Genomic DNA, 25,354 nt, shown 5'->3' with positions numbered 1-25,354 from the left:
TTGCTGATCTGAATTACCAAAGTATCTAAAAAGGTTAATTAAATATAGTTATATAAAACCATCCAAACAAGGCTGTCTTTATAAAAATGTTTAGTAGGTAGTGTGTATGGATGTTCACTTCAAGCTATCGGAAAACCTTGAATATTACATCCGTACACACATCAAACCTCACTTTGCATAGAGAAGGCCGTTGCGGTTATTGATGGAAATAGTACATTACATCACGTTGTTGAATGAGAACAGTAATGTAAAATTACTGGAATAAATATGAAAGCTCGATACGTTCTCGAAACGTTCTCATTCCATGTCAATTTAAATTTACAAAGTTGTTGTTGGGGGGATGGGGGGGACGTGGAGGACTTGGAAGGGTGAGGAGAAGCTGGAGGACGGCGAGCTCACACTGCACTCACTCCACCCACTCAGTCCAGCTATTGAACATTCTAACTTGTACCTGCTGGGTAAAACCGAGTGTTAGCGATGCCATCTGTTGCTGATGAATCACAGCTGTGCCCATACCATCTCTTTGACTGAGTCATTTTTCCTTGGTGTTGAGGTGGACTTCCCCTAATGAGAGAAAAACAAATGAGTAAAGCGAGGCTGCAGTGTCGCTGATTGCTGCCAACACTTCATTTCCTTGTGGTTGTTTTTCAATTTTCTAGAGTTCTTCACATTGCACCGTTTACTCCGCTTGACCGATTTCCTTTCCTTTACCAGCTGAACTCCTAACGGCGCCCCCTGACCTGACCTCGGCGGCCGCCATGTACCGCGGCCCCGTCTACGCCCTCCACGACGTCGCTGACAAAATCCCCATGACCAATTCTCCTCTGCTGGACCCTCTTCCCAACCTGAAGATCAAGGTGTATAACTCCTCAGGTTTAATGACACCGCAGGACGACCTGGGAGGAGAGTTTTCCTCTAAATTGTCACCTAAGCTGCCTCACTGCCTCCTCGACAACAGTGACAGCACAATGGGGCGCCGCATGCAGACCCAGACGCTGCTCCGCACCAGGGATCCATCCTGCACCGCTCTGGGTTCCTTCAGCTCCCAGGGGGGGCACCTCATTGTGCCAAACTCAGGTGCTTACTAACGCTACACTCAATAATGATGTTTTTGTTCTGTGATTCTGCTCATATTCATGTTTTTTTGTTTTTTTTAAAACCAGGCCACCAGCAGCATGCATCTCTCAAAATATGCTATGAGATAAACATAGAATAACAAAGGAATGGATTAGTTGTGATTCATGGAAAAGGGATCTGCTTGTTCCAGCAAATTCTGTTGTACATTTCATCTTAAACCTCATTAGCTGTCTTTTGTCTTGTTTAAATGGAGCTGCTGGTTTTCATTTTCTCAGAAAAAAAGAGTGTGTGTGTGTGTACATTTTTGTGTCTGAAAACATTTTGGCAAGTCCGTAAATCTCGAGTGGGCCGTATAATGTCGTAAGTGACGGTGGCACAGAATATGGACTCGAGGATGAGTAATGTGTTGTGCACTATAAAAAGCCTATTATAGGTTTTATTAAAAAGTTTTTGGAAATGTATTCTATATTACACTGGTTACCACAGAAAGTACACCACATTTTAGAAATTAAAGGTGCATTATGTAATAAATCTAAAGCGACTGGCCATAAAATCCTCCTAATATGTCACAGAGACTCAGGAATAATGTTCATAACAAACTGAACTCACCAACAACAACAGTACAGACAAATTATTCACATTAGAAAAAATCATTTGCGGACCGCAAATCATGTTTTGAAATCATGTTTTGGCAATGTGGCGCCGTCTACCAATCCTTGCGGTCAGTAGAGTCTCAGCTGCCGAGGAACTACGGGTTGCCAGTTAGGTCTGAGCTTCAATGGCGGAGAAAACCAAACCTAAAAGTAACCTCTGTGTTTTGAATTTGAGTGTAGTAACCGTTGTTGGCCACATTCTTACATATGAGCCTTTAAAATCCTTCACACAGGAAGTGATTAAAGCACGTTGTTATTGACAGAAGTTTCAAAGAAGTTAGTAAAGTTTGTTTTTAGAGCACCTTTGTCAGCAAATAACAGAGATAATGGACATAAAACGGTGAAATCCAATGTTCTAAACTCAGGTCTACATGTATGAGATTTGAAGCTGCCTTGTTAATACCTTACCAAGGCATTGTCAAATTACTTTGCATGGTGCTGATGAAGAAGTCTGTGAAGTAACGTTCCTGTGCTGCCAAGAGGAAGTGATTTGTTCTATGTAAAGACACAGAGTCGTATGGAAGAGTATGAGGGCCACATGTAAGTCAGGATTCTGAGCTTAAAGTCAGAAATCTGACTTTTTTTGTCAGAGTACTGACTTAAATCTCAGATTTTTTACGCTAATATTGAATTTCACCTAATATAACTACATACAGGTTTACATGTATGAGATTCGGAGCTGCCTTGTTAATACCTTACCACGTCTGCCAGCATCACCTTCACACACAGAGACATGACTTTGAAATAGTACGCTAAACCAGATGTAACCTACGAGCGCATTGACCACACGCTGTATGACTCACAGTATGTGTTGATGGAAACCCAAGGTGTGGTGCAGCACGGGTGCCAAAAGAAGAGGTGTACTGTTTCAGTCAGCTTACATTAGCCGCGCTGTCCCCACTTCAAAACCACGCAGGCTGCTCGTAACCGTGCCGGCGATGCATGTTGACAGGCTCAGACAAAGTAGCAGCGACATTAAAGGATACATCGACTTCTTAAGTTTCTTCAAAATTTTTCCCTCCGTCTTCTTTCTAATTCCTGTAAAAATGTTTTCAGCTGCTGGTTGTGCTTGGCCACCTCATCATGTTACATAGGGACAGGGAGAGGAACAAGCACATTTGATATTCGATCTGCTCGTCTGTCTGGGTAATGAAACAGTGCGTGTCGCTTGTCAGAGTGTGTGTGTGTGTGTGTGTGGCTGTTTTTGGGTGTTTTTGCGCCGTCTTAAAAAGCATTTTTCGTGACTTCTTTGAAGCGTTGCTGCAGGGGAGAGTGGCACTGTGTGCCAGGACGTCCCCGTGGCAGAGTTGTGATGTAGCTTTGGAAAGCAAGAGAAAAACTGTCTGTCACCTTTTGAAAACTTAAGTACAAGGACAGGGGAAATCAATGAGCTATCAGAGAAATGCCCTCCAGACAGAGAAACCGTGTGGGTGTGTGTATGTGTGTGTGTGTGTGTATGGGGAGTATGGTTCCAAAAAAAAAAGACATATCAGACAGGACGTATAAAATCAATCTGAGAAAATGATGTAAATCATGCTGGCTGCATCTTCTGAGATTTCCTATGAGGAGAAGCAAAACTATTGATTTTTAGAAATAAAATGTCACATTGTTTCTTGGTGCCGTGGGGAAAGGCGGTCAAATACCATCGTAGTTTTTACATGCGGGATTAAGAGGTGCAAGGTTATTGTTGTTTTTACTTTACTTCCCTGTTTTTCCTGCTATTTACTGGTGTTGTATTGCATGTAGATTTGCATCTTTTATTCCATTTGTTTTGAATATCTTAGTGGATATTGTAGCAGATATTCACGTTGTAAACACATTATACATAAGCACATTACTTTTGAGTGAAAAGGAAATAAGCTACAGCATCTATACATTATTTATAAACTTTAAAATTGCAGTGTTTATCTTTTAAATCTTACAAATAAATGTCTTTCAAGGCAGGTTTCATGGCATTGTTAAATTAGTTTGTGTGGTGCTGATGAGGAAGTCGGTGGCGTTACGTTCTCGACTGCGTATGGAATAGTGTTAGGGCCACACATAAGTCAGGATTCTGGGATTAAAGTCAGAAATCTGAGTACTGAATTAAATCTCAGATTTTTGACTTTAATATTGAATTCAACAGCATATAACATAATATAACATCTTATAACATACTATAGCGTCTCCTAACATCATATAACATAACATCTTATAACATACTTATACCAAATACTCTTCCATTAAGACAGCGAAATCAGCGAAATTGAAAAAAAAACAATGTAAGAAACCTAAGAAAGCTTCAAACATGTCAGGGTATTGCTGAAAACACAAAGAAGTTCTCCTGAAAATGTTCCAAAGGGAATTTTAATGCTCAAAAAAAAATGTGGTCATTCAGCATCTAATCAGGAGCTGCGTCGTCCAGATGCAGCATAAAAATAATGTTACGTCGTTCCTTTTCACAATTATAACATTCACATCAACATTAACAACAAAATGTACGCCCTGCAGCTGAGTTCTGAAGTTTTTACTGACCCATGCTTACTTGACATTTTCATAACTCTTACATTCGCCTGTTTTTGTGTGTGTGTGTGTGTCGCTCTCCAGGGGTGAGTCTGCTAATTCCAGCTGGAGCCATTCCTCAGGGCAGAGTGTATGAGATGTATGTGACGGTTCAGAGGAAGGACATCATGAGGTATGCAGCACTGCCTGCCACATCAACCACCCACCCCCCAGCACTGTGTTCACCCCTGTCAGCTCCACACACACACACACACACACACACTGAAATTACTGTCACATCATCACTAAACAGCATCTGTGTGTGTGTGTGTGTGTGTGTGTGTGTGTGTGTGTGTTATTCTCTGTGCACCTGCAGGCCCATGGTGGACGATGGTCAAACAGTCCTGAGCCCTGTGGTGAGCTGTGGGCCACCCGGGGCCCTGTTGACTCGGCCCGTCATCATCACCATGCACCACTGCGCTGTGTTTGACGGCCAACAGGACTGGCTCATCCAGCTCAAGAACCAGTCACAGCAGAACCAGTGGGAGGTGAGATGATGAAAAAAGTGTGCAGAAGCTGCCTCTAATGTCAGTCATCATGGTCGAAATGGAAATGATTGGGGGGGGATTTGGTTTGCCACCTTGAGTAAGATTCACAGATTGACTGTGATGTATATAGTTAATATTCTATGTTGCATTTAGATTTTCACTGGTCTTGCAGCGACTGGTGGGGGGGGGGGGGGTTGATGGAAAAACAAAATGATGAAATTAAATAGAATGGAGAAAGTGACAGGATCACCTTCCTCTTCTCAGAGGAAACGCCTGCTGCAACAGGAGCTAAAATAGTAACTCTGTGATAGCAGGGATAACACTGGGACTGTTGTTTCCCCCCAAGGTTGTTTTTGTACCTTTTACAAATGCTTATTTTGGTTGTGTTAGCCTGTCTGTGTGTGTGTTTTTGGAAGCTGTGGGCTTCATCATTATCAGGGCTGATGATGATGATAAGTTGGCTTTGCTGAGGGCAGCAGCAGTGTGGATGTTTTCTGCCTATGCCCCTCCCTCCCTTCCTCCCTTATCGTCTCCTCTTGGCTCTTGTCTTCACACGTGCACACATGCGTACACACAGAAATTACCAGGAAAAAAATGATTTGCAGCGATGCCCTGCCCCCACCTTTGTGACAGAAACTGCTTTTACAGTTGTTACAAATGGTTCCAGTCATCATCTCCATTTTCGAAAGATCGCAGGTGGAAATAATATAGCCACAAACTTAGTTGAATGCAGTGGTTTGTTGACACATTTGTAAAAAAGGATAGATCAGATATAATAAATGAATGATATGATGATATGATATGAATGTAGTTCCAGTATAATCTTCTACCGACAACATTCCTGTGCTGCAAACAGGAAGTGATTTGTTTTATGTAAAGACACAGAGGCATACGGAGTATTAGGGCCACACATATGGCACTACATATGTTATATGCTCTTAATTTCAAGATTAAAGTCAGAAATCTAAGATTATCTTGATATTAAAAGCATGCAACATCTTATAGCAGCATATAACATCAATACTTTTTTTCTCAGAACTGACTTTAATCTCAGAATTAAGATTTTAATCTCAGACTTCTGACTTTAATCTTGAAATTAACAGCATATAACATATATGGGGCCATATGTGTGGCCCTAATACTCTTCCATATGCCTCTGTGTGTCTTTATATAAAACAAATCACTTCCTGTTTGCAGCACAGGAATGTTGTCGATAGAAGATTCACATTCTCAGAATTCATACTGTTTTATTTTATTTTATTTATTTTTTTAAATGTGGCACTAATACTCTTCCGTTGAGGCATCAGCAAAATTGGAAAAAAAACAATGTAAGAAAGCTTCAAAACGGTCAGAGTATGCGGCTGAATCCACATGAGGGTCAAAGGGGGGTGCCGGTTCCAATCCCAGCTGGAACAACCATACACTCTCACACCTACGGTCGATTTAAAGTGTCCAATTTGCCCAATCCCCAAATCTACATGTTTTTGGACTGTGGGAAGAAACCAGAGAACCTGGAGAAAACCCAAATTTAAAAAGGAATTTTGGTTTTAGTCTATGTACTTTTGCTTTATGTCCAAAAGTACTGAGACACAAATTCACAAGGGCATTGTTTACTGACGACATCTGGCAAAATGCACTTAAAAGCTCCTCACTAACAGCCTTTGTCGTCTTTGCTCAATCTCCACTGCCGTGATGTGATGATACGACTGCAGTAAGAGAGCGGGCCACACGTACCTTTGTGACATTGATGGATGTCCCGGGGTCGGCCAATAAAGCTCGGTGTAAATCAAATAATTTTCAGGAAGGAATAACTATTGATTACATCTCTGATCTGTCGAGAGATGCCGATGGTAATATCCAAGGCGACGGCGCCTTCATTTTTATACGAGCTTTCTCTCGTCTCCACGAAGCCAGCCGTGATGATGCTGCTACTGCTGCTGCTGCTGCTGCTGCTGCTGCTGCTGCTGCATGGGCGAAAGCGTCGCTGCAGATGACACGGCCTGTCACAATATATTCATCACTGTGGTGGAAACAGAAGAGATGAGCTCCTCTGAAGTCATTCATGGATATTAAAGACACAACGTCCCCTCCTCCACACACACACACACACACGGTGTCGTTCAGGAACCATGGCAATGATGAAGACAGGAGGTCATATAATGAGGAACATGTGGGACTTTCCGCTCGAGTAACTACAAAGATGTATCCTCCTGCGCAGTTCATAAAAAAAAAATATATATATATATAATAATCCCAGCTGATGACTGCAGTCAGAAACTTGTGAATAAATTAAGTCTGTGTTTGTTTTGTCCCCGTGAAGCAAAAGCCTACTTTTCCACTGTGTTTTCTAATTACCCCCCCCCCCCCCCAATAAGGAGCCCCAGTACGATTCCCCACGAGCAGTTAAAAGAGTCTAATGATCAGCCATAATACTGCTGTTAAACGGCCTCGTTCACAATAAAATACTGTAATTCCTCTTCTGTCTCTCATAATAGGCTAAATTAATGCCAATGTGCAGCACACACAGGAGTGTTTGGATTAGAGAGAGGTGGGGTGGGGGGGGGTCTACACAAGCCCTCTCTGACCAGACAGTCTTCATTAAGGAGAAATATGGCGTGGCATTAGTGCTTTTACAGGGGTCAGCTGCACAATAGTCTTGTTACTCACTCTTCCATTAGCTCACATAACACAATGGCAGTGTCAGACATAAGTTACACACACACATGCACATACACAGTGTAATTTCTAAAAGACACGGCTCGAGCAGAAAGGTCGCTAGCCTAATTGTACTCTCCCCTCGTTTAAGTGAGATTATAATTCATTTCACGTTCAATTAAGTGAAACACAACCTCAGACAAAAATGTGATTTCTTAAAATTAACTGAAACGTTAAGCCTCATCATTCTATGTGACTTTTTTGGTTTTTTTTACATACTTAACTTAAACTAAGTCACTCGATCAAATTTTGCTCAAAACATTTGAATCATTAAGTTTTATGCTTTTGATGTAATTACTATGAACACTGCTGTATGTTGTGTTATGAATGAAGGTGATTGTTCAAATGACTGCTGCCCAACCTTGTAAAGTATCTTAAAGGGAAACTTGAGTATAAGTAACTTATCTTACCAGAAAATAACTTTGGTAGAAGTTGAAGTCACTTTTTTAATCATATTACTTAAGTAAAAGTCTTAAAGTTTATGACATTTACTGTACTGAAAGTATCAAAAGTAATTTTCTGTTATAAAATGTACTTAAAAAGTAAAAAAGGTGAGGAGTGAGGGTTGAGCCAGGGTAGCGCTATGGTAGGACGAGTTGTCCTGTCCTGGAATGCTGCAGGTTCAATTCCTGGCCTTGCTAAGTCTATGCGTGTCCTTAACCCCATGTTGCAGCGTGTGAATTGGTGAATGTCAAAACTATAGTGGTAGAAAAGTGCTATAACATATATATAACAGACCATCACCAACTCTTCTTCTTCTGATTTTATTTGGTAGTAACGAGTAACAAAGATAGTTAGATGAAACCTAGTGGATTAAAACTTGCTAGAATTATAAGGACAGATATGTGAATTTTGTACTGTAACAAAGTGTTTGTATACTCTAAATGACCAGAAATAAGGGTTCCAAAAGGGTTCTTCTACAAGGGCTGAGGTTCTATCTGGAACCATTTGCTTCTGAAAAACCCTTAAAAAAGGTTCTACCTTGAGCCAAAAAGGATTCTCCTATGAGGACAAGAAGAAGAACCTTATATGGTTCTACTTAGCACTTTTATTGAGTGTACTTTGTTATGTTACAACACTTTATGTCTGAATATCTCCACTGAATTGCAAATACACTAAGCATTTAATGAGATGCGGGAGAATAATTATAGGTCGTTTCAGATTAAACAGTATCTGTGTGAGTTTGTTATTCTCCGTGCACCTGTAGGCCCTTTTAAGCTTTTTTTTTTATCACCCACACTTTCTTTATTTCTTCCTCCCTGTTAACCCTCGTAGGACGTCGTCGTGGTTGGCGAAGAAAACTTCACGACGCCGTGCTACATCCAAATGGACGACGAGTCCTGCCACATCCTGACCGAGACGCTGGGCACCTACTGCCTCGTGGGCCAAACTCTCAGCGCTGCCACCACCAAGCGTCTCAAACTCGCCATCTTCGGCCCCGTCACCTGCCCCGCCATGGAATATCACATCAGGGTCTACTGCCTGGACGACACGCAGGACGCACTCAAGGTTTCTGCAGAATTTGCCCTTTCTTAGCATCGGTGATGTTTATGAGTTTGTCATTGTGACAGGTTTGTTAATGTGGGCAGATGAGGTGTGGGAGTCGAATGACAAGTCTTTTGTGTGTGATGTGTCACAATAATGGAAGAGGGGCCTGCATTTGAATAGGTGCTCCTGCTGCAAAGATTCAGTTGCTATGTTAACTGAAAATGTATCCCTGTAACTGTTACTGTTGTCTCCTCAGCTCAATTCTGTCCAATACCTCCATCTACCTACATAGATAAGGGCAGATTATTATACTAAGCAGGGATATTAAACACGGTTATTACGTTTGGGAACAGGTAATGAGAAGTGATAGTGATCCTACTGCAAGGACAGTAGAGCCGGCTTCAGATAGCAGCTCCAGATACAGACTCATGAAGCCCAGAGGAAAACGGTTGAATGTGCCATGAAAATGTTAATTTTTGGGAGCATTTGCAACAAAAAAAAAGAAGAAAGAAATGAATAAATTACAGCAGTATGTAGTCATAGAAAAGTGGAAAAGTAAAATGTGTATATTCTAACAAAAGGGGTGTGTTTGTGTATTCAGGAAGTCCTGCAAATGGAGAAGCAGATGGGTGGAAAGCTGCTGGATGAACCAAAGACGCTCAACTTTAAAGACAGCACTCACAACCTGAGACTTTCCATCCACGATGTCCCCCACACACTGTGGAAGAGCAAGCTATTGGCCAAGTACCAGGTAAACTGGTCGGACCCAGATCACTGTGATTTGGTTCCCAGAACGTTACCTTTTATTTGTGGGAACGTTTCCCTGAAAGTTCCCCCCAAGTTTCTCCTATGGAAAGTTTTTCCTCATGTTCCCCTAATGTTTTTGGTTGCACATTTGGTTTCCAGAACGTTACTTTCCCACAACCTTCATGCAACCTTTAGATAACGTTCTCTTTTGGTTCCCCTAACGTTACAGTCTCACAACCTTCATACAATCTTTAGAGAACGTTCTCTTTTGGTTCCCAGAACCTTCTGGGAACGCCCCCCTGGGTTCTACTGTGGTTGATGTGGAAATATTTCCTAATGTTCTCATAACGTTAGATTTTGGTTGCACATTCGTTTCCCAGAACGTTACTTTCTCACAGCCTTCATGCAACCTTTAAAGAACGTTCTCTTTTGGTTCCCAGAATGTTCGTCTAACGTTCCCCCCATGCAATGTTCCCAAGATTTTGGCTGCACATTCGATTCCCAGAACGTTCCCAGGATGTTACTTTCTCACAACCTTTATAGAACGTTCTCTTTTGGTTCTTTTGGTTGTGGGAACGTTCCCTGAAGATTACACCCTAGGTTCCCCTGTGGTTAATGTGGAAAGTTTTCCTAATGTCCCCTTAACGTTCGGTTTTGGTCCCAGAATGTTACTTTCTCACAACCTTCATACAACCTTTATAGAACGTTCTCTTTTGGTTCCCCCCTAGGGTCTCCTGTGGTTGATCACACAACATCATTTTGGTTACATTAACATGACAGCATTTGGTTATTTTTTTGAAATACATTAGTATTCATACTTGCATGCAGGATTTAAAAAAAATTATTTTCAATAAACCAAATCGAGCTTTTATTTAGCGTGCGTAACATTTATTAGACCATTCTTTCTCTCTGTCAGAAAAACAAACATGTGTCACCCTCTCCACCAGACGAGTAACTCCCTCTCTCTTCTTCACACCATTTGCAGGAGCTTAACTTTCAGCAGGTGTGGAGCGGTGCGCAGAGGAACGTCCACTGCTGCTTCACCCTGGAGCGGTTCTCTGTCAGCACGGTGGACCTGGCCTGTAAGATATGTGTGCGCCAAGTGGAGGGAGAAGGACAGATCTTTCAGCTGGACACCACACTGTCAGAGGTGAGGTCTGACGCTTAAATCTTCTGCGAGATTTGCATCCGCTCAAAGGAACGTTTTCTCCTTGTTTAGATAAAGAGTGGCAGCTCACGGACGCCTTTAAAGACACGTCCATTTTAATCCGTTATACTGTGCAGTCATGTGTAGAGCTGAAACCATTCATCGATTTCTGATTGTTTTAGCTTCTTAAATGTGAATATTGTCTTTGTTTCTTTGCGCCACATAACAAAGAAATCATTAATAATCAACAGATTAATTGATTATGAAAATAATCGTTAGTTGCAGCTCCAGTCATGGATATTTTCAATATTTTATAATGCTGTGCTGCTATAACTTTCTCCCCTTGTGGATCCTATCTAAAAAAAACAAAAACCAATGTGACTTTTGAACCCACTTATCTGAATTCTGCATGCAAAAATGAGCCATCCCCTCCACCACTCTGTGCTCCGAGACACTTGAGTGAATTTACCCACACTCCTGTGAACCCTTCGCGCATGTTCGCTACGGTCACAGAGACTGATAGGGTGGCAGATCGGAAGTCTTGACCCTGCGGCCTTCACGTAGCTCTGCCTATGACAAACTGATGCAAAGCAGAGAGAAGCAGAGGAGGAATAATTACCTGCCACTCGTGCTCTTCTTTATTCACTAAGGCCATCTGGCTGGCCGGGGAGAAAAGAGTGTGAGGGATGGCGGAGCACTCGGGCTTTGTGCTCGGTAATGAGATGAATTACAGGACGGGCAGTGCAGCGCTGTGTCCCTGCCTGGCCTCAGTTCATTTGTCTCTGGGTCTTACTCTTGTTTCTGTAGCCACTGCTCCAGTACTTATCATCAATGCAACGCTTAGCTTGCAATAAGTGAAATGAATGATTTCCATCTTTGTTAGGAACTAGAGGAGGAAAATATTTTCTCTGTCACAAATCCATTTTTAGCCACATGATATTTAGTTTCTTTACTTTTCTTTAGTTAAAATGTCAACAACAACAAAAAAACACTGTGCATTCCTAAATTTCTATCTATGCTAAATAACATCTTTCTATGCCAAATATCTAACTAGCATCTATTTATCTATATCTATCTATCTATGCTAAATAGCTAACTAGCATCTAGCTATCTATGCTGAATAGCTAACTAGCATATATCTGTTAAATATCTAACTAGCATCATCTATCTATCTATGCTAAATAGCTAACTATGCTAAATAGCTAACTAGCATCTATCTATCTATGCTAAATAGCTAACTATTATCTATCTATCTATCTATCTATCTATCTATCTATCTATCTATCTATCTATCTATCTATCTATCTATCTATCTATCTATCTATCTATCTATCTATGCTAAATATCTAACTAGCATCATCTATCTATGCTAAATGGCTAACTATCTATCTATTCCCTTCAACTTCTAATTTTCTCTCTTTTTTCCTTTGCAGGATTCCCAGAGTATTGACACGTCCCTGCTGGACCCTGCCAGTAACATCACCACACTAGTTGGGCCCAATGCCTTCCGCATCCCTGTCTCTATCAGGCAGAAGTTGTGTGGCAGCCTGGATGCACCGCAGACCAGAGGCAATGACTGGAGAATGTTAGCCCACAAACTTAACGTTGACAGGTTTGTAGAAGATCAGCACAGATCAAAACCTAATAATAAGTACACACTATTAGCATTAGTTAAGCATGAATAAATATTGAATTAATAATGTATAATGCATCAATACTCATTAGTATGTAGTTTATAAACACTGAGCGACAGCTGGACACACACAGAGAGAGGTGACACAGCAGTCTCTTGTAAGGCGATCAAAGAGGTGGTTTGTTAGAGGTGGATGCTGATTGGCTGCTTGAGTACAGCAGCTATTTGGACACTGTTCCTCAGCTGATGGGATGAGTAAAACATTTCTAACTGTGTCTATAAACTACATACTAACGAGTATTCATGTGTTATACATGATGAATTCAATATTTATTAATTCTTAGCTAATGCTAATAGTGTGTACTTAGTGTGTACACATAAAGTGTTACTGAAAAGGAGTGTCATTAGAACACAGAGCATTTTGGCTGCTTTTGTTTTTGTTTAAACATACAGTTTATACAGAGGCTATAAGAAGGTGCTATATACAATATACAGTATAGTGTTTTATATCCTTTTTTTCAGCACAATCTATAGGCAATCTGATGGGGGGAAAAAGTCATGTTCACCAACTATAAACACACCTGGGCAAAAAGTACTCAAAATGTTTAAAATTGGATTGAATTTGTGAAATTTGGAAATACGTCACAGTTCAGAGTTCACTATAGAAAAGTCTATTTTGTGACTTCTGCACAATTATTGCTCCTTTATATCATGACTGAAAATGTGATATAAAGTGAATCATAACTTTGACTCAACAACAGCACATCAGATGATGAAAAAAAGTTGTTGTTTTTAAAGCCTGTATATGTGACCTATAAACAACACACACACCCATGATGTCCATATAAGGAGATGTGTATTATAAAACGTGACTTGTTTTCGAAACAAGAACACAATCGCTCTCCTCTTTAGGTCTTTTATGTGCGATTTTAACTGCCAGTGTTTTTCATCATAAAGAGGCAACGAGATCACGTTGGACATAAAAGCCGTTAGCTCATCTATTTAGATTTGATTGTAATTGTCCTTTAGGAACAAGGTTCATAATGAGTAGATGAGCAGCCGTCCAATTGAGATGAACTCAATTGGACTGAGAGAGAAGACGGAGAGAAAAATAACTTCAAAACACCACTCCGTGTGTGTGTGCGTTAGTGTGTGTGTGAGACGGTAGTGGTTTGTCCATGTATAAGGTCCCAGCTCAGCAGGGCGTCCTTATCACAGGCAGCAGCTGCAGATTGAAGAGACCGCTGACAGAGTGAGGCGTGCATGAAGGCTGAGAGGGGGGAAAAGAAAGGGGGGAAGACTTGAACCGATCTTATTCACATCGTATACTGTCTTATTTATTCAGAACGCTCCTGTGTGTGTAATATACAATATTATGCCGCCTATTGTTCTCCGTTTAAGTGTTTGCTAAAAAAAAAATAACATTTGTGTGGAAAACAAACCTTTTGTTCACTTGTTTTTCTTTTATTACACAAAGGAACAACAGCTCATTTGCACTTTGCAGCACTTTCCAGTTTCTCTTCCAAGAATTACATCTTCTTTTTTTGTTGTTGTTTTGTGGTGGTGCTGTGCTTGTTACAAAACAACTTCACGTACTGTAAAAAAAAAAAAAAGAATATCTGCACCTTTTTTGCTGCAGGGAGCATGAAATCTTGAAGGGAGTCTATGTATAATTGTGAAAAAAGGATTGACACACCAGGTTATCTTCTAATTTCCTCACATAGCAGCAGAATAGAGACTGAATGATATTACTGTACATGGTGGTACAACCCCAGCTGAAGCTAAACTCTCTGTTAACTGTCCTCTCTAACCGGTCCCTCTCTGTTTTTTATCACTATCTCTCACTCAGGTATCTTAACTACTTTGCCACCAAATCCAGTCCAACAGGAGTGATCCTGGATCTGTGGGAAGCCCAGCATTTTCCCGACGGCAATCTCGGCCGCCTCGCTCAGGTACTCGAGGAGATGGGACGTCACGACAGCCTTGTTCCTGCGATGACTGAACACTGACATCTGCCCGCCAGGGGATTGCGAAAATTCCAGGGAGGAAGACGAAGACATAAAAGAGGGGAAAACAAGAGATGGAAAAAGCCCTGAACGCAGCAGAGTCATTTGGCATCACAGTTGACAAACGCACGCACGTACACACACTTTGAGACACTGTGTGTGCATGTGGTGACTACACTCAAAGAAATAAGAAGAAGATAAAAACAGCTAGGTCTACTCAGCCATGACCCAGTTAAACATTGGCAACAAAGGGTGTATAAACTTGGGCGGGTAAACAAGAATCTGTGCCAGTCATTTCTCTCTGGCTGATCCTCTCTCTCTCTGGTAGAACAACTTGATATTTTTGGCTCTCGTTTCCCTTGGAATCACGAGGCCCCGGTGTTTGGATGAACGGATGTGTGGATGATGCCATCGCCATTAGCTCAACCGTCTGAGTGTCGACACAATACCAGAGGTCAAAGGATCCAAAGGAAGCATGGCTTACTTCAGAGGAAGCATCTCTCTCTCTCTCTCTCTCTCTCTCTCTCTCTCTCTCTCTCTCTCTCTCTCTCTCTCTCTCTCTCTCTCACCCCTTCTTGGAAACTGGTCTCCATAGCAACTCCATGGAGTGTGTGTTCTGTGATAACATAGTATTTAATATGTCTATTTATACATATCATTTTTTTTGTTGTTGTTGTTTTTGTGCAGCCTGTTAGGGAATACTGTGTAGTGTCCTCACATTTGTTTTTTTTCTTCATTCATTATGTTTGATTGTGTCATAGCACCCCCTGGTGGACTCTTGCAGTTATGACTCATCCTGTCAGCCACATGTACATGTACAGAAGATGATGTAACCATTTACCGTTTTAGTGTTGCTTTTCTTATTACTAATATTATTATTATTATTATTTGTTACGTAGATTTTTTTTTCTCTCCAAGTACGTTTGCTTCTTTTGTTGCACGTCTTCAAAAAATATTGTTTATTACTGAATTGCTTTTTCTTCCTAATCAGGTCGTTTTGGCGAATTACCACCAGTACTTTTGAAACTGAAGGCAATCGACACATTGTGTTCTGAAACTGACAAATATTCGTAACCGTGACGATTTGTTAATGTCGTGCAAGATTCATGAAAAGAGACCAGGGCAAGGAGACGAGACGTTAGATGCTGTCGAGAAGTCGATCAAATATTGTATATTTTTATAGGACCAATGCAACTGAATACAACTGCTTTGTACCAAAAATTGACATACGATGTATGAGATTAAATTTAATATACACACAGTGATCATCCTAATGTCAAATGTCATTTCAAAATAAGAGACTTTTTCCCTTTCGTTTGTTCTGAACTGAATGACTCGTCATCCGCAGTTTTTGGCGAATAACTTTTTCGATTTCTGTGGTTGTGCATTAGACTGTGCGTAAAGATCACTTACGTCCTTTGAAATGCAACATTCATCTGATTTAGCATCTTTTTTCCAGTGGTTTTCAGTCGATCGCAGTTGTCCCAGTTTTATCGTAAAGCCGTCTATGCAAACGTTGCATTTTATTTTATTTTTCGAACAATCCTCAGTGGATGATCTTTTGCATTCCCGAGTTGTTCAGATTCATTCATTATTATTATTATTATTATTGTTATTGTTGTTGTGTAGTGAGAATGTAGCCTGTCTGTCTCTGGCACTCACACATGTACTTCTTCGCGAGTGCGTGCATTTCATCTGTCAAGTTACTGTACAAAGTGTAAGAAAGAATTTTTAAGGACTAATAATAAATTATATTTATATGCAACATTGGAAAACAAACCACAACGAGCACTTTGTTTTCACTGCGAAGGAGCATGAAGCGACGACGTCGTACGTAGGACACAGTTATTTATTCATTGGGGAATGTAATCCAAATCCACTCATACACTCTCATGATCATATAATGTACAGATTAAATAAGGCACATGCTGTAGTGGTAGAGTGGACGGGACATAATTCTGCATACAGACATTGTCAAAGAAAACAAAAAAATTTTTTTTTAACATCCAGCAAGTCGATAATTATCAATAGATTTGAGCTCAGCTATTTACAAATGAACCGTGAGTGAATTTAAAGACACTGAAGTAGAATAGGAACTCAACCCAGATTTTCTTTCAACATTAAAATCTTTTAATTCATTTAGTCATAACATGACTATGACATGATCTGTTGTTGTAGTAATAATAATAATAATAATAACAACGATTTTCAGGGGTGTTCGTCTTCACTTTGGGAAATTGATAGTGAACTAAAAGACAGTCTACAGTCTGCTATGACATCATAGCAAGTAGTGACTGAGTCAAAACATGAAGGCAGCTGTGACGGTACAAAAGACTGCACATCAAATACTGCTATGCAATATATATATATATATATATACACTACAGTTCATAAGTTTGCGGTCACCTATACAATTTTTTGGTGTTTTCCATTAAAAGCCACATTTTTATTTATCAAAAGTTGCAAAGTGAATAGAAAATATAGTCAAGACATCGACAAGATTAGAAATAATGATTTTTATTCAGTAATTAATAATAATTTTGCTTTCGTCAAAGAACCAGCAAAACTGTTTTCAGCTGTGCTAACATAATTGCACAAGGGTTTTCTAATCACCCAATAGCCTTCTAACGCGATTAGTAAACACAATGTACCATTAGAACACTGGAAATGGGCCTCTATACACCTATGTACATATTACATTAATATTACGTTTGCAGCTAGAATAGTCGTTTACCACATTAACAATGTATAGAGTGTATTTCTGATTCATTTAATGTTATATTCATTGAAAAAAAGTGCTTTTCCTTAAAAAATAAGGACATTTCTAAGTGACCCCAAACTTTTGGACGGTAGTGTATGTGTATATATATATATATATATCTCCTGCACGGGTCCCTGTCCGCCGGACAGTCGGGATCCTACAAACCTCTTAGCTTTCACAGAAAGCACAACTTGAACACTTTGTCTGAGGCACAGGTGACTCGGGAGGTCACAGACAGAATAAATCTTCTGCCTCTCATTTTTCTGCGTCCCCGCCCGTCGACCAAAATACGTCCATCACTCTTGTTCCCTGTCACTTTCCTTTGTCCCAACATTGACAAGTCGCCTCTCTTTTTTTTTTTTTGTCTTCTATCAGCCAGTGTAAGCGGACCTCTGCCAGTGGCAGCGGCCGCCAGTCTCTGAAGGATGAGAGCGTCTTTCTCGATTTCCCTGTCACATTTTGATGTCTTGGCACTCCAACATCTTCGCCAGGGTCTTCTTCACCCTCAGGGCTGTGAGGCGAGAGGCCGGGTTGTGAGCCCAGCACTCGGACATCAGTTTCCCCATCTGTCGTAGACACTGAACACACAAGCGCACACGCACACACATGAGAATATAACACTATCAGTAGTTACGTAGTTGCAATGTTTTAACCATAGACTGTATATAAAAAAAAGTTGGAAAACACATACAATATATATGTATATATGTATGTTTATATGTATGTATGAATATATATGTATATATGTATGTATGTATGTTTATATATATGTATATATATATATATATATATGTATGTGTGTATATATATAAACATATATGAATATATGTATATACTATATATATACACACACATATACTGTATATGTATATATGTATGTATGTATGTATGTATATATATGTATGTATATATATATGTGTTTATATATGTATATATATATATATATGTATGTGTGTATATATATACATATATGTATATACTATATATATACACACACATACTGTATATGTATATATGTATGTATGTATGTATGTATATATATGTATATATGTATGTATATATGTATGTATATATATATATGTGTTTATATATATGTATATATATATATGTATGTGTGTGTATATATATACATATATGAATATATGTATATACTATATATACACACACATATACTGTATATGTATATATATATATATATATATATGTTATATAGCATAGGGAAATAAACAATTTGAATACCTCATCACTATATATATATGTATGTATGTACATATGTATGTGCATATATATTAATATATGTATATATACTGTATATGCACACACATGAATGTGCATATATGTGTATGTATATGTATATATATGTTATATAGCATAGGGAAACAGAAAATTGAAATACCTCATCACTGCTCCAGCGATTAGCAAACGCAGGTCTTTGCTTCTTAATGCACACAACTTCTCTCATGTCCTCATAGGAAGGATCAGTGGGCACGAGGTCATGATAGGGCAGCTGATACTCCTCCACGATGCCTGGAGGAAGAGCACATGCGTGGGAATCAGTGGGATCATTAAGAAAAACAAACAAAACACCCAGACGATGTTTAAAAGAAAATAAAAGACTTTGAAAAAGAGATTTTTTTTTCTCTCTCTCGCTGACTGACCTCCAGAGATGCAACGTCGCACCATCTCCCAAACGATGAGGCCAAAACTGTACATATCGGCCATGATGAAAGACTGGAAATAGGTCCTGTTCAGGGTCTCGTCCAGCACTTCGGGCGGCATGTAGCGCTTCGTCCCGACGCGCAAGTTTGGAGGGATGTCCACCTCGTTTGTGTCGCTGAGAGACGGAGAAAGAACAGGCGCAGCGTTATTCACTTTCTGCACCGTGTCAGTGATGCACCTTAACTTTAGAGCTGCAAACCAGGAAATGACGATGTTCTCGAATGTCTTTGTTTTGTCCACAAACCAAAATGATTCAGTTTGAACGATTTCTTTGTTATGTGGAGCATGTGAAGAACATATCCACATTTAAGAAGCTAAGACAATCAGAAATCTGGTTTTAATCATGAAAAAAGCTTCAAACCGATTAATCAATTGTGAAAAGACGTGAATATTAATTTAGTAATCGATTAATTGTTTCAGCTCTACTTAACTTTATTAAAATAACGTTCAAAGCATTTGAAAGTCAGATAATCTGGATCAGTATATTTCTTCCTCTTCTTCAGTTCTGATTTAACCTCTATAGGTTTCCTGTCCAGTTATTACTGATTCAGTGAGCATGAGAATCAAACACAGACGTGCTCCAAATCACTGTGTACCTGTTAAACTTGACAGCCAGGCCCAGATCTGCTATACAGCACGAGCCGTTCTTTTTAACCAGGATGTTTTTACTCTTCAGGTCTCTGTGGGCGATGGCCGGTTTGCCCTGCGTGCCGTAGATCTCCGTGTGCAGGTGACAGAGGCCCGAGATGGACGAGTAGGCCAGTTTGAGCAGAGAGTTGACATCTAAGGTGTTGGACTTGAGGTAGTCGTACAGGGATCCGTTCTCGTGGTAGTCCGTGATCAGGTACAGCTGAGTCCATGAGCCTGTTCCTTTAATGTCAGCTGCTATGAATCCTGGGGGTTGGAGAGGAGGGATTGATGGGAATGAGCAATACACACACACAGATCAGGATCATTAACACACACACACTTTCCCTTACCGAGTATGTTGTCATGTCTCATCAGGAAGGTCTGATAAATTTCCGTCTCTCTGAACCAGCTCTCTTCCTCTGTGGTGAAGAAGACTTTGACTGCCACTCGCTCTCCTCTCCATTTGCCCATCCAGACCTCTCCGTATCGCCCTTTTCCAATCTGCTTCACCATCTGAATTTGTTTGGCAATGGTTCGCTGCACCTGTTGACAAATTATGACAAAAACTTAAGTACCAGTAAAAGTACTATTCTAAAAATATACTCAAGTTAAAGTAAAAAAGTAGAAGTTACTTAGTTACTTTTTTAACAAGTTAAAGTAAGTTCTTATGTCGTGCAAAAAGAACAACGGGATGCAAATCTCACATTAATTGTTTTTAATTAAAGGCAAACCTTTACATTAGTAAAGTGTTGACAAAATAACATATGTAAACACATAATGTGTCAGTCAAAATGGGTCAAAGGTCACAAATGCTTTAACTTTCTCACTCACTCAGGGACCTTAATTAGCGCCAATGTCCTCATCATTCCCTGCCATAGTTTCCGGTTCAATTTATTTATTTATTTTAATTCAGGCCAACATTTTTACTCATGTGATTTAAAACGTAGCAAAACTAAAATGACACATTTTAAATATAAAAATATGTTACTTAAAGAAGTACAAGTACACAAAAAAACCCTAATCAATTACACTAACGCGAGTAAATGTAATTCATTACTTTCCATTACTACTTTACTGGATCATCAGACACAATAACAATACCAATTGTTATACAAATATATATTTGCAATACAAAAAAGAAGTTTTTATAAACTTTTAAAAATGTATTCTTACATACATTTGCAAAAACCTTTTTATTTGTGCCGAGGTTTTAATCACCACCAAATGCCCATCACGTATGGTGTTGTTGTTGCAACATGTGCGCTGCTCTTTTCTTACCAGCAGAGGGAGACCTGAGCCTGAGCCAGACCCCGTGCTCCGGGAGTGCTCGATGAGGTCCTTCAATGACTCTCCAGGGGGGATGTAGGTCTCGTCCTGCTCCAGGTCGATACTGTAGCGCGGCTGTGACTCCTGCCGCTTATACCTGGCCACAAGAGAAGTCATGTCACGTGAAGTGCACGTCTGCAGGTGTGCATTTAATGATCGTAAGTGTAGTTTATTTGTTTCTTTTCTCCAACTTTCTCACCTGAAGTAGAAAAAGACAAGGATGAGCCCAAGGATGATGGTGCAGACTGTGATTGAGATGAAGAGAGCCATGTACTGGATGCTGCTGTCCACATAATCTAAAAAAAAAAAAAAAAAGTAAATGTGAATAATGTCAGTCAGAGAGAGGAGAGTCAGATCTGATTAATAGCTGGAGGTCAACACTCATTTGTTCACTGTTATCAGCACAATCATCTGTCTTATTTTCATTGGCAGGGACAAGCTCTTTTTCTCCCCCCCCGCCGCCGCCTCTAACCCTGGCCTGCCCCCACGCTCTGTGATCGATCACATCCCCCTTCCTGAATCCCACGTATCAGGTGTCACCTCAGCATCGCTGCAGAACGCCCCTGAGGAACTGATGCAGCTCGCCGCTCTGGGGCTCTAACCTTTCTGTTGAGCTCCTGTCCATCAGGCACACACACACACACACACACACACACACACACACACACACACACACACACACACACACACACACACACACACACACACACACACACACACACACAGACGGCACATGAATACAGGCCGTACTTCTGTAGAGAAGCAAGTGTGTGTGCGCGCCATGAAGGTGGCAGCGTGGCATTTCAGATATCACACAGATTTGAACAAAAATGACTAAAAAGAACAAAAGTTACACTACCGTGCAAAAGTTTGGGGTCACTTAGAAATGTCCTTATTTTTTTTCAATGAATATATCATTAAATGAATCATAAATAAATCCTACACATTGTTAATGTGGTAAACGACTATTCTAGCTGCAAACGTCTGGTTTTTAATGGAATATGTACATAGGTGTATAGAGGCTCATTTCCAGCAACCATCTCTCCAGTGTTCTAATGGTACATTGTGTTTGCTAATCATGTTAGAAGGCTATTGGATGATTAGAAAAACCTTTAAAACCATTGTGCAATGATGTTAGCACAGCTGAAAACAGTTCTGCTGGTTCTTTGACGAAAGCAAAGTTTGACTTTTTTGAATAAAAGTCATTATTTCTAATCTTGTCAGTCCTTCGTGACTATATTTTCTATTCATTTTGCAACTCTTTTGATGAATAAAAGTGTGACTTTTAATGGAAAACACGACAAAAATTGTATAGGTGACCCCAAACTTTTGAACGGTAGTGTACATGTATTGTGTCCATCACACAGCACTGACAGTACATCAGTACTTGTGTGTCTTGTGATCTTAGATGCTCAGATGTCAGTGATTCATTGAGCAAGAATTAGCGTTGTCATATGTTGTTGTTTCTTTTTGAACTCCAGAAATGTGAAAATTGTTTTGAGAAAAAGCGTATTTCTCTTATCATGTCTCTCCCCCCCCCCCCCCCCACAAAATAATTTTATCAGAGTTTGGCTCAAGGTCATAACAAAGTATATGTGGGGGCTGCGTAAAACTGTGATGGTGATTGTGTGACAGAGACTGGGAGCTGGAGAGTGAGAATGCATGTGTGTGTGTGTGTGTGTGTGTGTTCCTGAGGGACAGATGGACAGATATCTCACATCCGTGCCGAGGCAAGAAACTCAAGCAGGCCCTGGGGAGAGGCTGTCCTTTTCATTAGAGAGTGAGAGAACAAGCCAAGGCTGCAGGCTCTGTTTCACCTGCCTCTCTCCACACACACACACACACACACACACCCAACGCCCACCCCACCAGTAAGCATGTGCCACTTTACTCCAGCACCACACTGTGGTTTGTAACAGTTTAAACTGTCACTACCCATCATCACCCGGCCAGCACGGCCCTGTTTCTAAAAGCCACTCACTGCTTTAAAGCAGGGGCAGGATTTCAGTGTGGGAAACCAGTGGGTCATACCTGACGTCATGAGCGGAGGGAGAGTGGGATGCAAGTCTCGGTTGCAGTAGTCCTGATCTGTGCAACACTCCAGAGCTCTCCTGGAACGCAACTTCCCCGTGTCCTATCGCACAAATATAAAGTGTTAACATAACGAGACAGAAGAATTGCAAAATGAATAGAAAATATAGTCAAGACATTGACAAGATTAGAAATAATGATTTTTATTCTAAATAATAATGTTGCCCTGTTTTCAGCTGTGCTAACATCATTGCACAAGGGTTTTCTTATCATCCAATAGCCTTCTAACGTGATTAGCAAACACAATGTACCATTAGAACACTGGAAATGGGCCTCTATACACCTATGTACATATTCCATTAAAAACCAGACGTTTGCAGCTAGGATAGTCATTTACCACATTAACAATGTATAGAGTGTATTTCTGATTCATTTAATGTTATATTCATTGGAAAAAAAGTGCTTTTCCTTCAAAAATGAAGACATTTCTGTGTGACCCCAAACTTTTGAACGGTAGTGTAGTTCAAAGTAGGCTTCAAACAAAACTCATAGAAAGATGAAGTCACTCCAGGAAACGTGGACTTACTCGACACTGGAACTCAGAACCAGCCAATCCTAAACATCCTGCAGTGAGAACAGCCACGCCGCCGTCCTCCTCCTCCACCATGGTGAAGCAGTAACCGTTAGTTCTACAAAAAACAAACACATTGTTATCTCATACAATATTTATTAAGCATTTGTATTTTTTTTATTTCTGCATTTAAAAAAAAATAAAAAAAAACATAATCAATGTGTATATTGAGACCTGTTAAATAATGTATCCTGCATTTCTAAAAACTTAAATAACTCGAAATATTGAACTGAAAGGAGCTAATTCTCTCCCTTTAAATCATTTTTCTTGAATTTATCAGCTTTGATTGCAGAGAGTTTATTGGTGCTTACATGCAAGTGTTGTTGAAGGAGTTTTCGGGGCAGTGGTGGTTGCAGTGGCACAAAAGCATGTTCTGGACTGAGACTGTGGCCGTGCTGCTGCTGCTGCTCTCATCTGCCTTTCGCTCTGATCCCCGCTTCCGTCCATTCTTTAACAACATGGTGTCCAACATGTTGGCTGTGCAGAGAGAGAAAGAAAAAGAAGGAGAGTGTCTGTGTTTAGTTCAAGGCCAGAGCAAAACATCTGTACACACCGGCAGCTCCAGCATGGCGAAAGGGAGTAAAACTTAAAAGACGATGATGCGTTTAAAGATGGGAGCAATCAAAAGATCCAAACATTTCTGCTCATTTCAAACGGGTCTTTCTGAATTATATATATTTTTTTTATTCATATAAGCCTCAGCTGTGCCTGCGCTGGCACTGTTGCTATGGCAATCCAGTCCACAGAATGTGTGAATGTGTGGTGCTGAATGTAACCCTGCTGTGCTGGACTGGACTCAATGTACCTGCATGAAGTCTGGAACAAGAATAGCAGCAAAGAGAAAAGTCTTTGTGTATGTGTGTGTGTGTGTGTGTGTGTGTGAGCACACAATATGAAAAATAATCTACTCACCATATTATGCACAGAAACATAAATTAGCTTTACGATGTCATGAATGACATTCTTTATGTTTACTACTGATGTACAATAACTTGTAATAACCTCTCAATAAACTCTATATACTAGGAATGAACGATATTATCGGTACAACATGTTATATCGGTATTAGTATCAGTTATCGGCCCAAGCACTCCCAATATATCGGCATATATTATCAGCAATATGCAGCATGTATCACTTTTTAAAAGTGCGTTCAAACATAAAATCATGGTCTATGCCAATAATCCTATCTCCTACATGTGACTGTCTTCTGTACTGAAGACAATATATTTCCCAGAGTATAAAAATTCCAACAGGCAGTCGTTGCTGTGAACGACTACGCACTAAAACACACACCAGTTGAGCCGGGCCAAAGGCAATGATACGGTACAGGTGTATTCACATAAACCAAAGAAAAAGATAAATATTATTGCTCTGGATTGGCTCGTCTCTTTAGAGGTGTGAACCTCTGCAGCTGTCACAGAAAACGGTGGAAATCCACTGCTGTGATTTAGACAAAAAAAAAAGCTGTCAGCAAGGTGCAATGAGACATGTGTAAGCGTCTACTACTGATGTTAGTGTTGATTGTGAGGGGAAACAGAGGCAGAAATTTTGGACAATTTTTATGTTTGACTTTTTTTTTGTCAAATTTTGGACCTATGACGTTTTGTCAAATTTAGAAAAAAAAAATTTGGACCAATTTTTTCTTTTGTCAAATTTTGCCCCAAAAATCTTTTTAGACTTTTTTTTCATATTTTGGACACATTTTTTTAAAAAAAAAATCAAATTATTGACGATATTTTTTTTTTGTACTATCTTGTC

General features: G+C 40.0%; 2 protein-coding genes across 2 annotated transcripts in view; one reads left to right on the top strand and one right to left on the bottom strand.

Annotated features, from left to right (window-relative positions):
• The window catches only part of unc5cb (unc-5 netrin receptor Cb), a gene marked incomplete at both ends in the record, with an annotated part of 122,665 nt that extends 108,167 nt beyond the window's left edge, over positions 1 to 14,498 (top strand). Inside the window, 8 exons of the mRNA XM_083903175.1 lie at positions 715 to 1,077; positions 4,317 to 4,404; positions 4,588 to 4,759; positions 8,750 to 8,983; positions 9,564 to 9,713; positions 10,695 to 10,859; positions 12,290 to 12,468; positions 14,339 to 14,498. Coding sequence (XP_083759301.1) covers positions 715 to 1,077; positions 4,317 to 4,404; positions 4,588 to 4,759; positions 8,750 to 8,983; positions 9,564 to 9,713; positions 10,695 to 10,859; positions 12,290 to 12,468; positions 14,339 to 14,498 — 1,511 coding nt within the window. The remainder of the gene's footprint in view (positions 1 to 714; positions 1,078 to 4,316; positions 4,405 to 4,587; positions 4,760 to 8,749; positions 8,984 to 9,563; positions 9,714 to 10,694; positions 10,860 to 12,289; positions 12,469 to 14,338) is intronic.
• Positions 14,499 to 17,708: 3,210 nt separating this feature from the next.
• Positions 17,709 to 25,354, bottom strand: part of bmpr1bb (bone morphogenetic protein receptor, type IBb) — a gene marked incomplete at its 3' end in the record, with an annotated part of 78,030 nt that continues 70,384 nt past the window's right edge. Inside the window, exons 3-12 of the mRNA XM_083902157.1 lie at positions 23,905 to 24,070; positions 23,549 to 23,651; positions 22,963 to 23,065; positions 21,131 to 21,227; positions 20,884 to 21,028; positions 19,956 to 20,148; positions 19,572 to 19,869; positions 18,915 to 19,090; positions 18,653 to 18,783; positions 17,709 to 17,834 (exon numbers count right to left, since the gene is read on the bottom strand). Of these exons, the coding sequence (XP_083758283.1) occupies positions 17,709 to 17,834; positions 18,653 to 18,783; positions 18,915 to 19,090; positions 19,572 to 19,869; positions 19,956 to 20,148; positions 20,884 to 21,028; positions 21,131 to 21,227; positions 22,963 to 23,065; positions 23,549 to 23,651; positions 23,905 to 24,070 (1,538 nt within the window). The remainder of the gene's footprint in view (positions 17,835 to 18,652; positions 18,784 to 18,914; positions 19,091 to 19,571; positions 19,870 to 19,955; positions 20,149 to 20,883; positions 21,029 to 21,130; positions 21,228 to 22,962; positions 23,066 to 23,548; positions 23,652 to 23,904; positions 24,071 to 25,354) is intronic.

Source organism: Microchirus variegatus (assembly GCF_963457635.1).
Source record: "Microchirus variegatus genome assembly, chromosome: 16".
Taxonomy (NCBI): domain Eukaryota; kingdom Metazoa; phylum Chordata; class Actinopteri; order Pleuronectiformes; family Soleidae; genus Microchirus; species Microchirus variegatus.
Note: the sequence above shows the minus strand (reverse complement) of the source record. Positions and strands in the feature narration are given on the sequence as shown.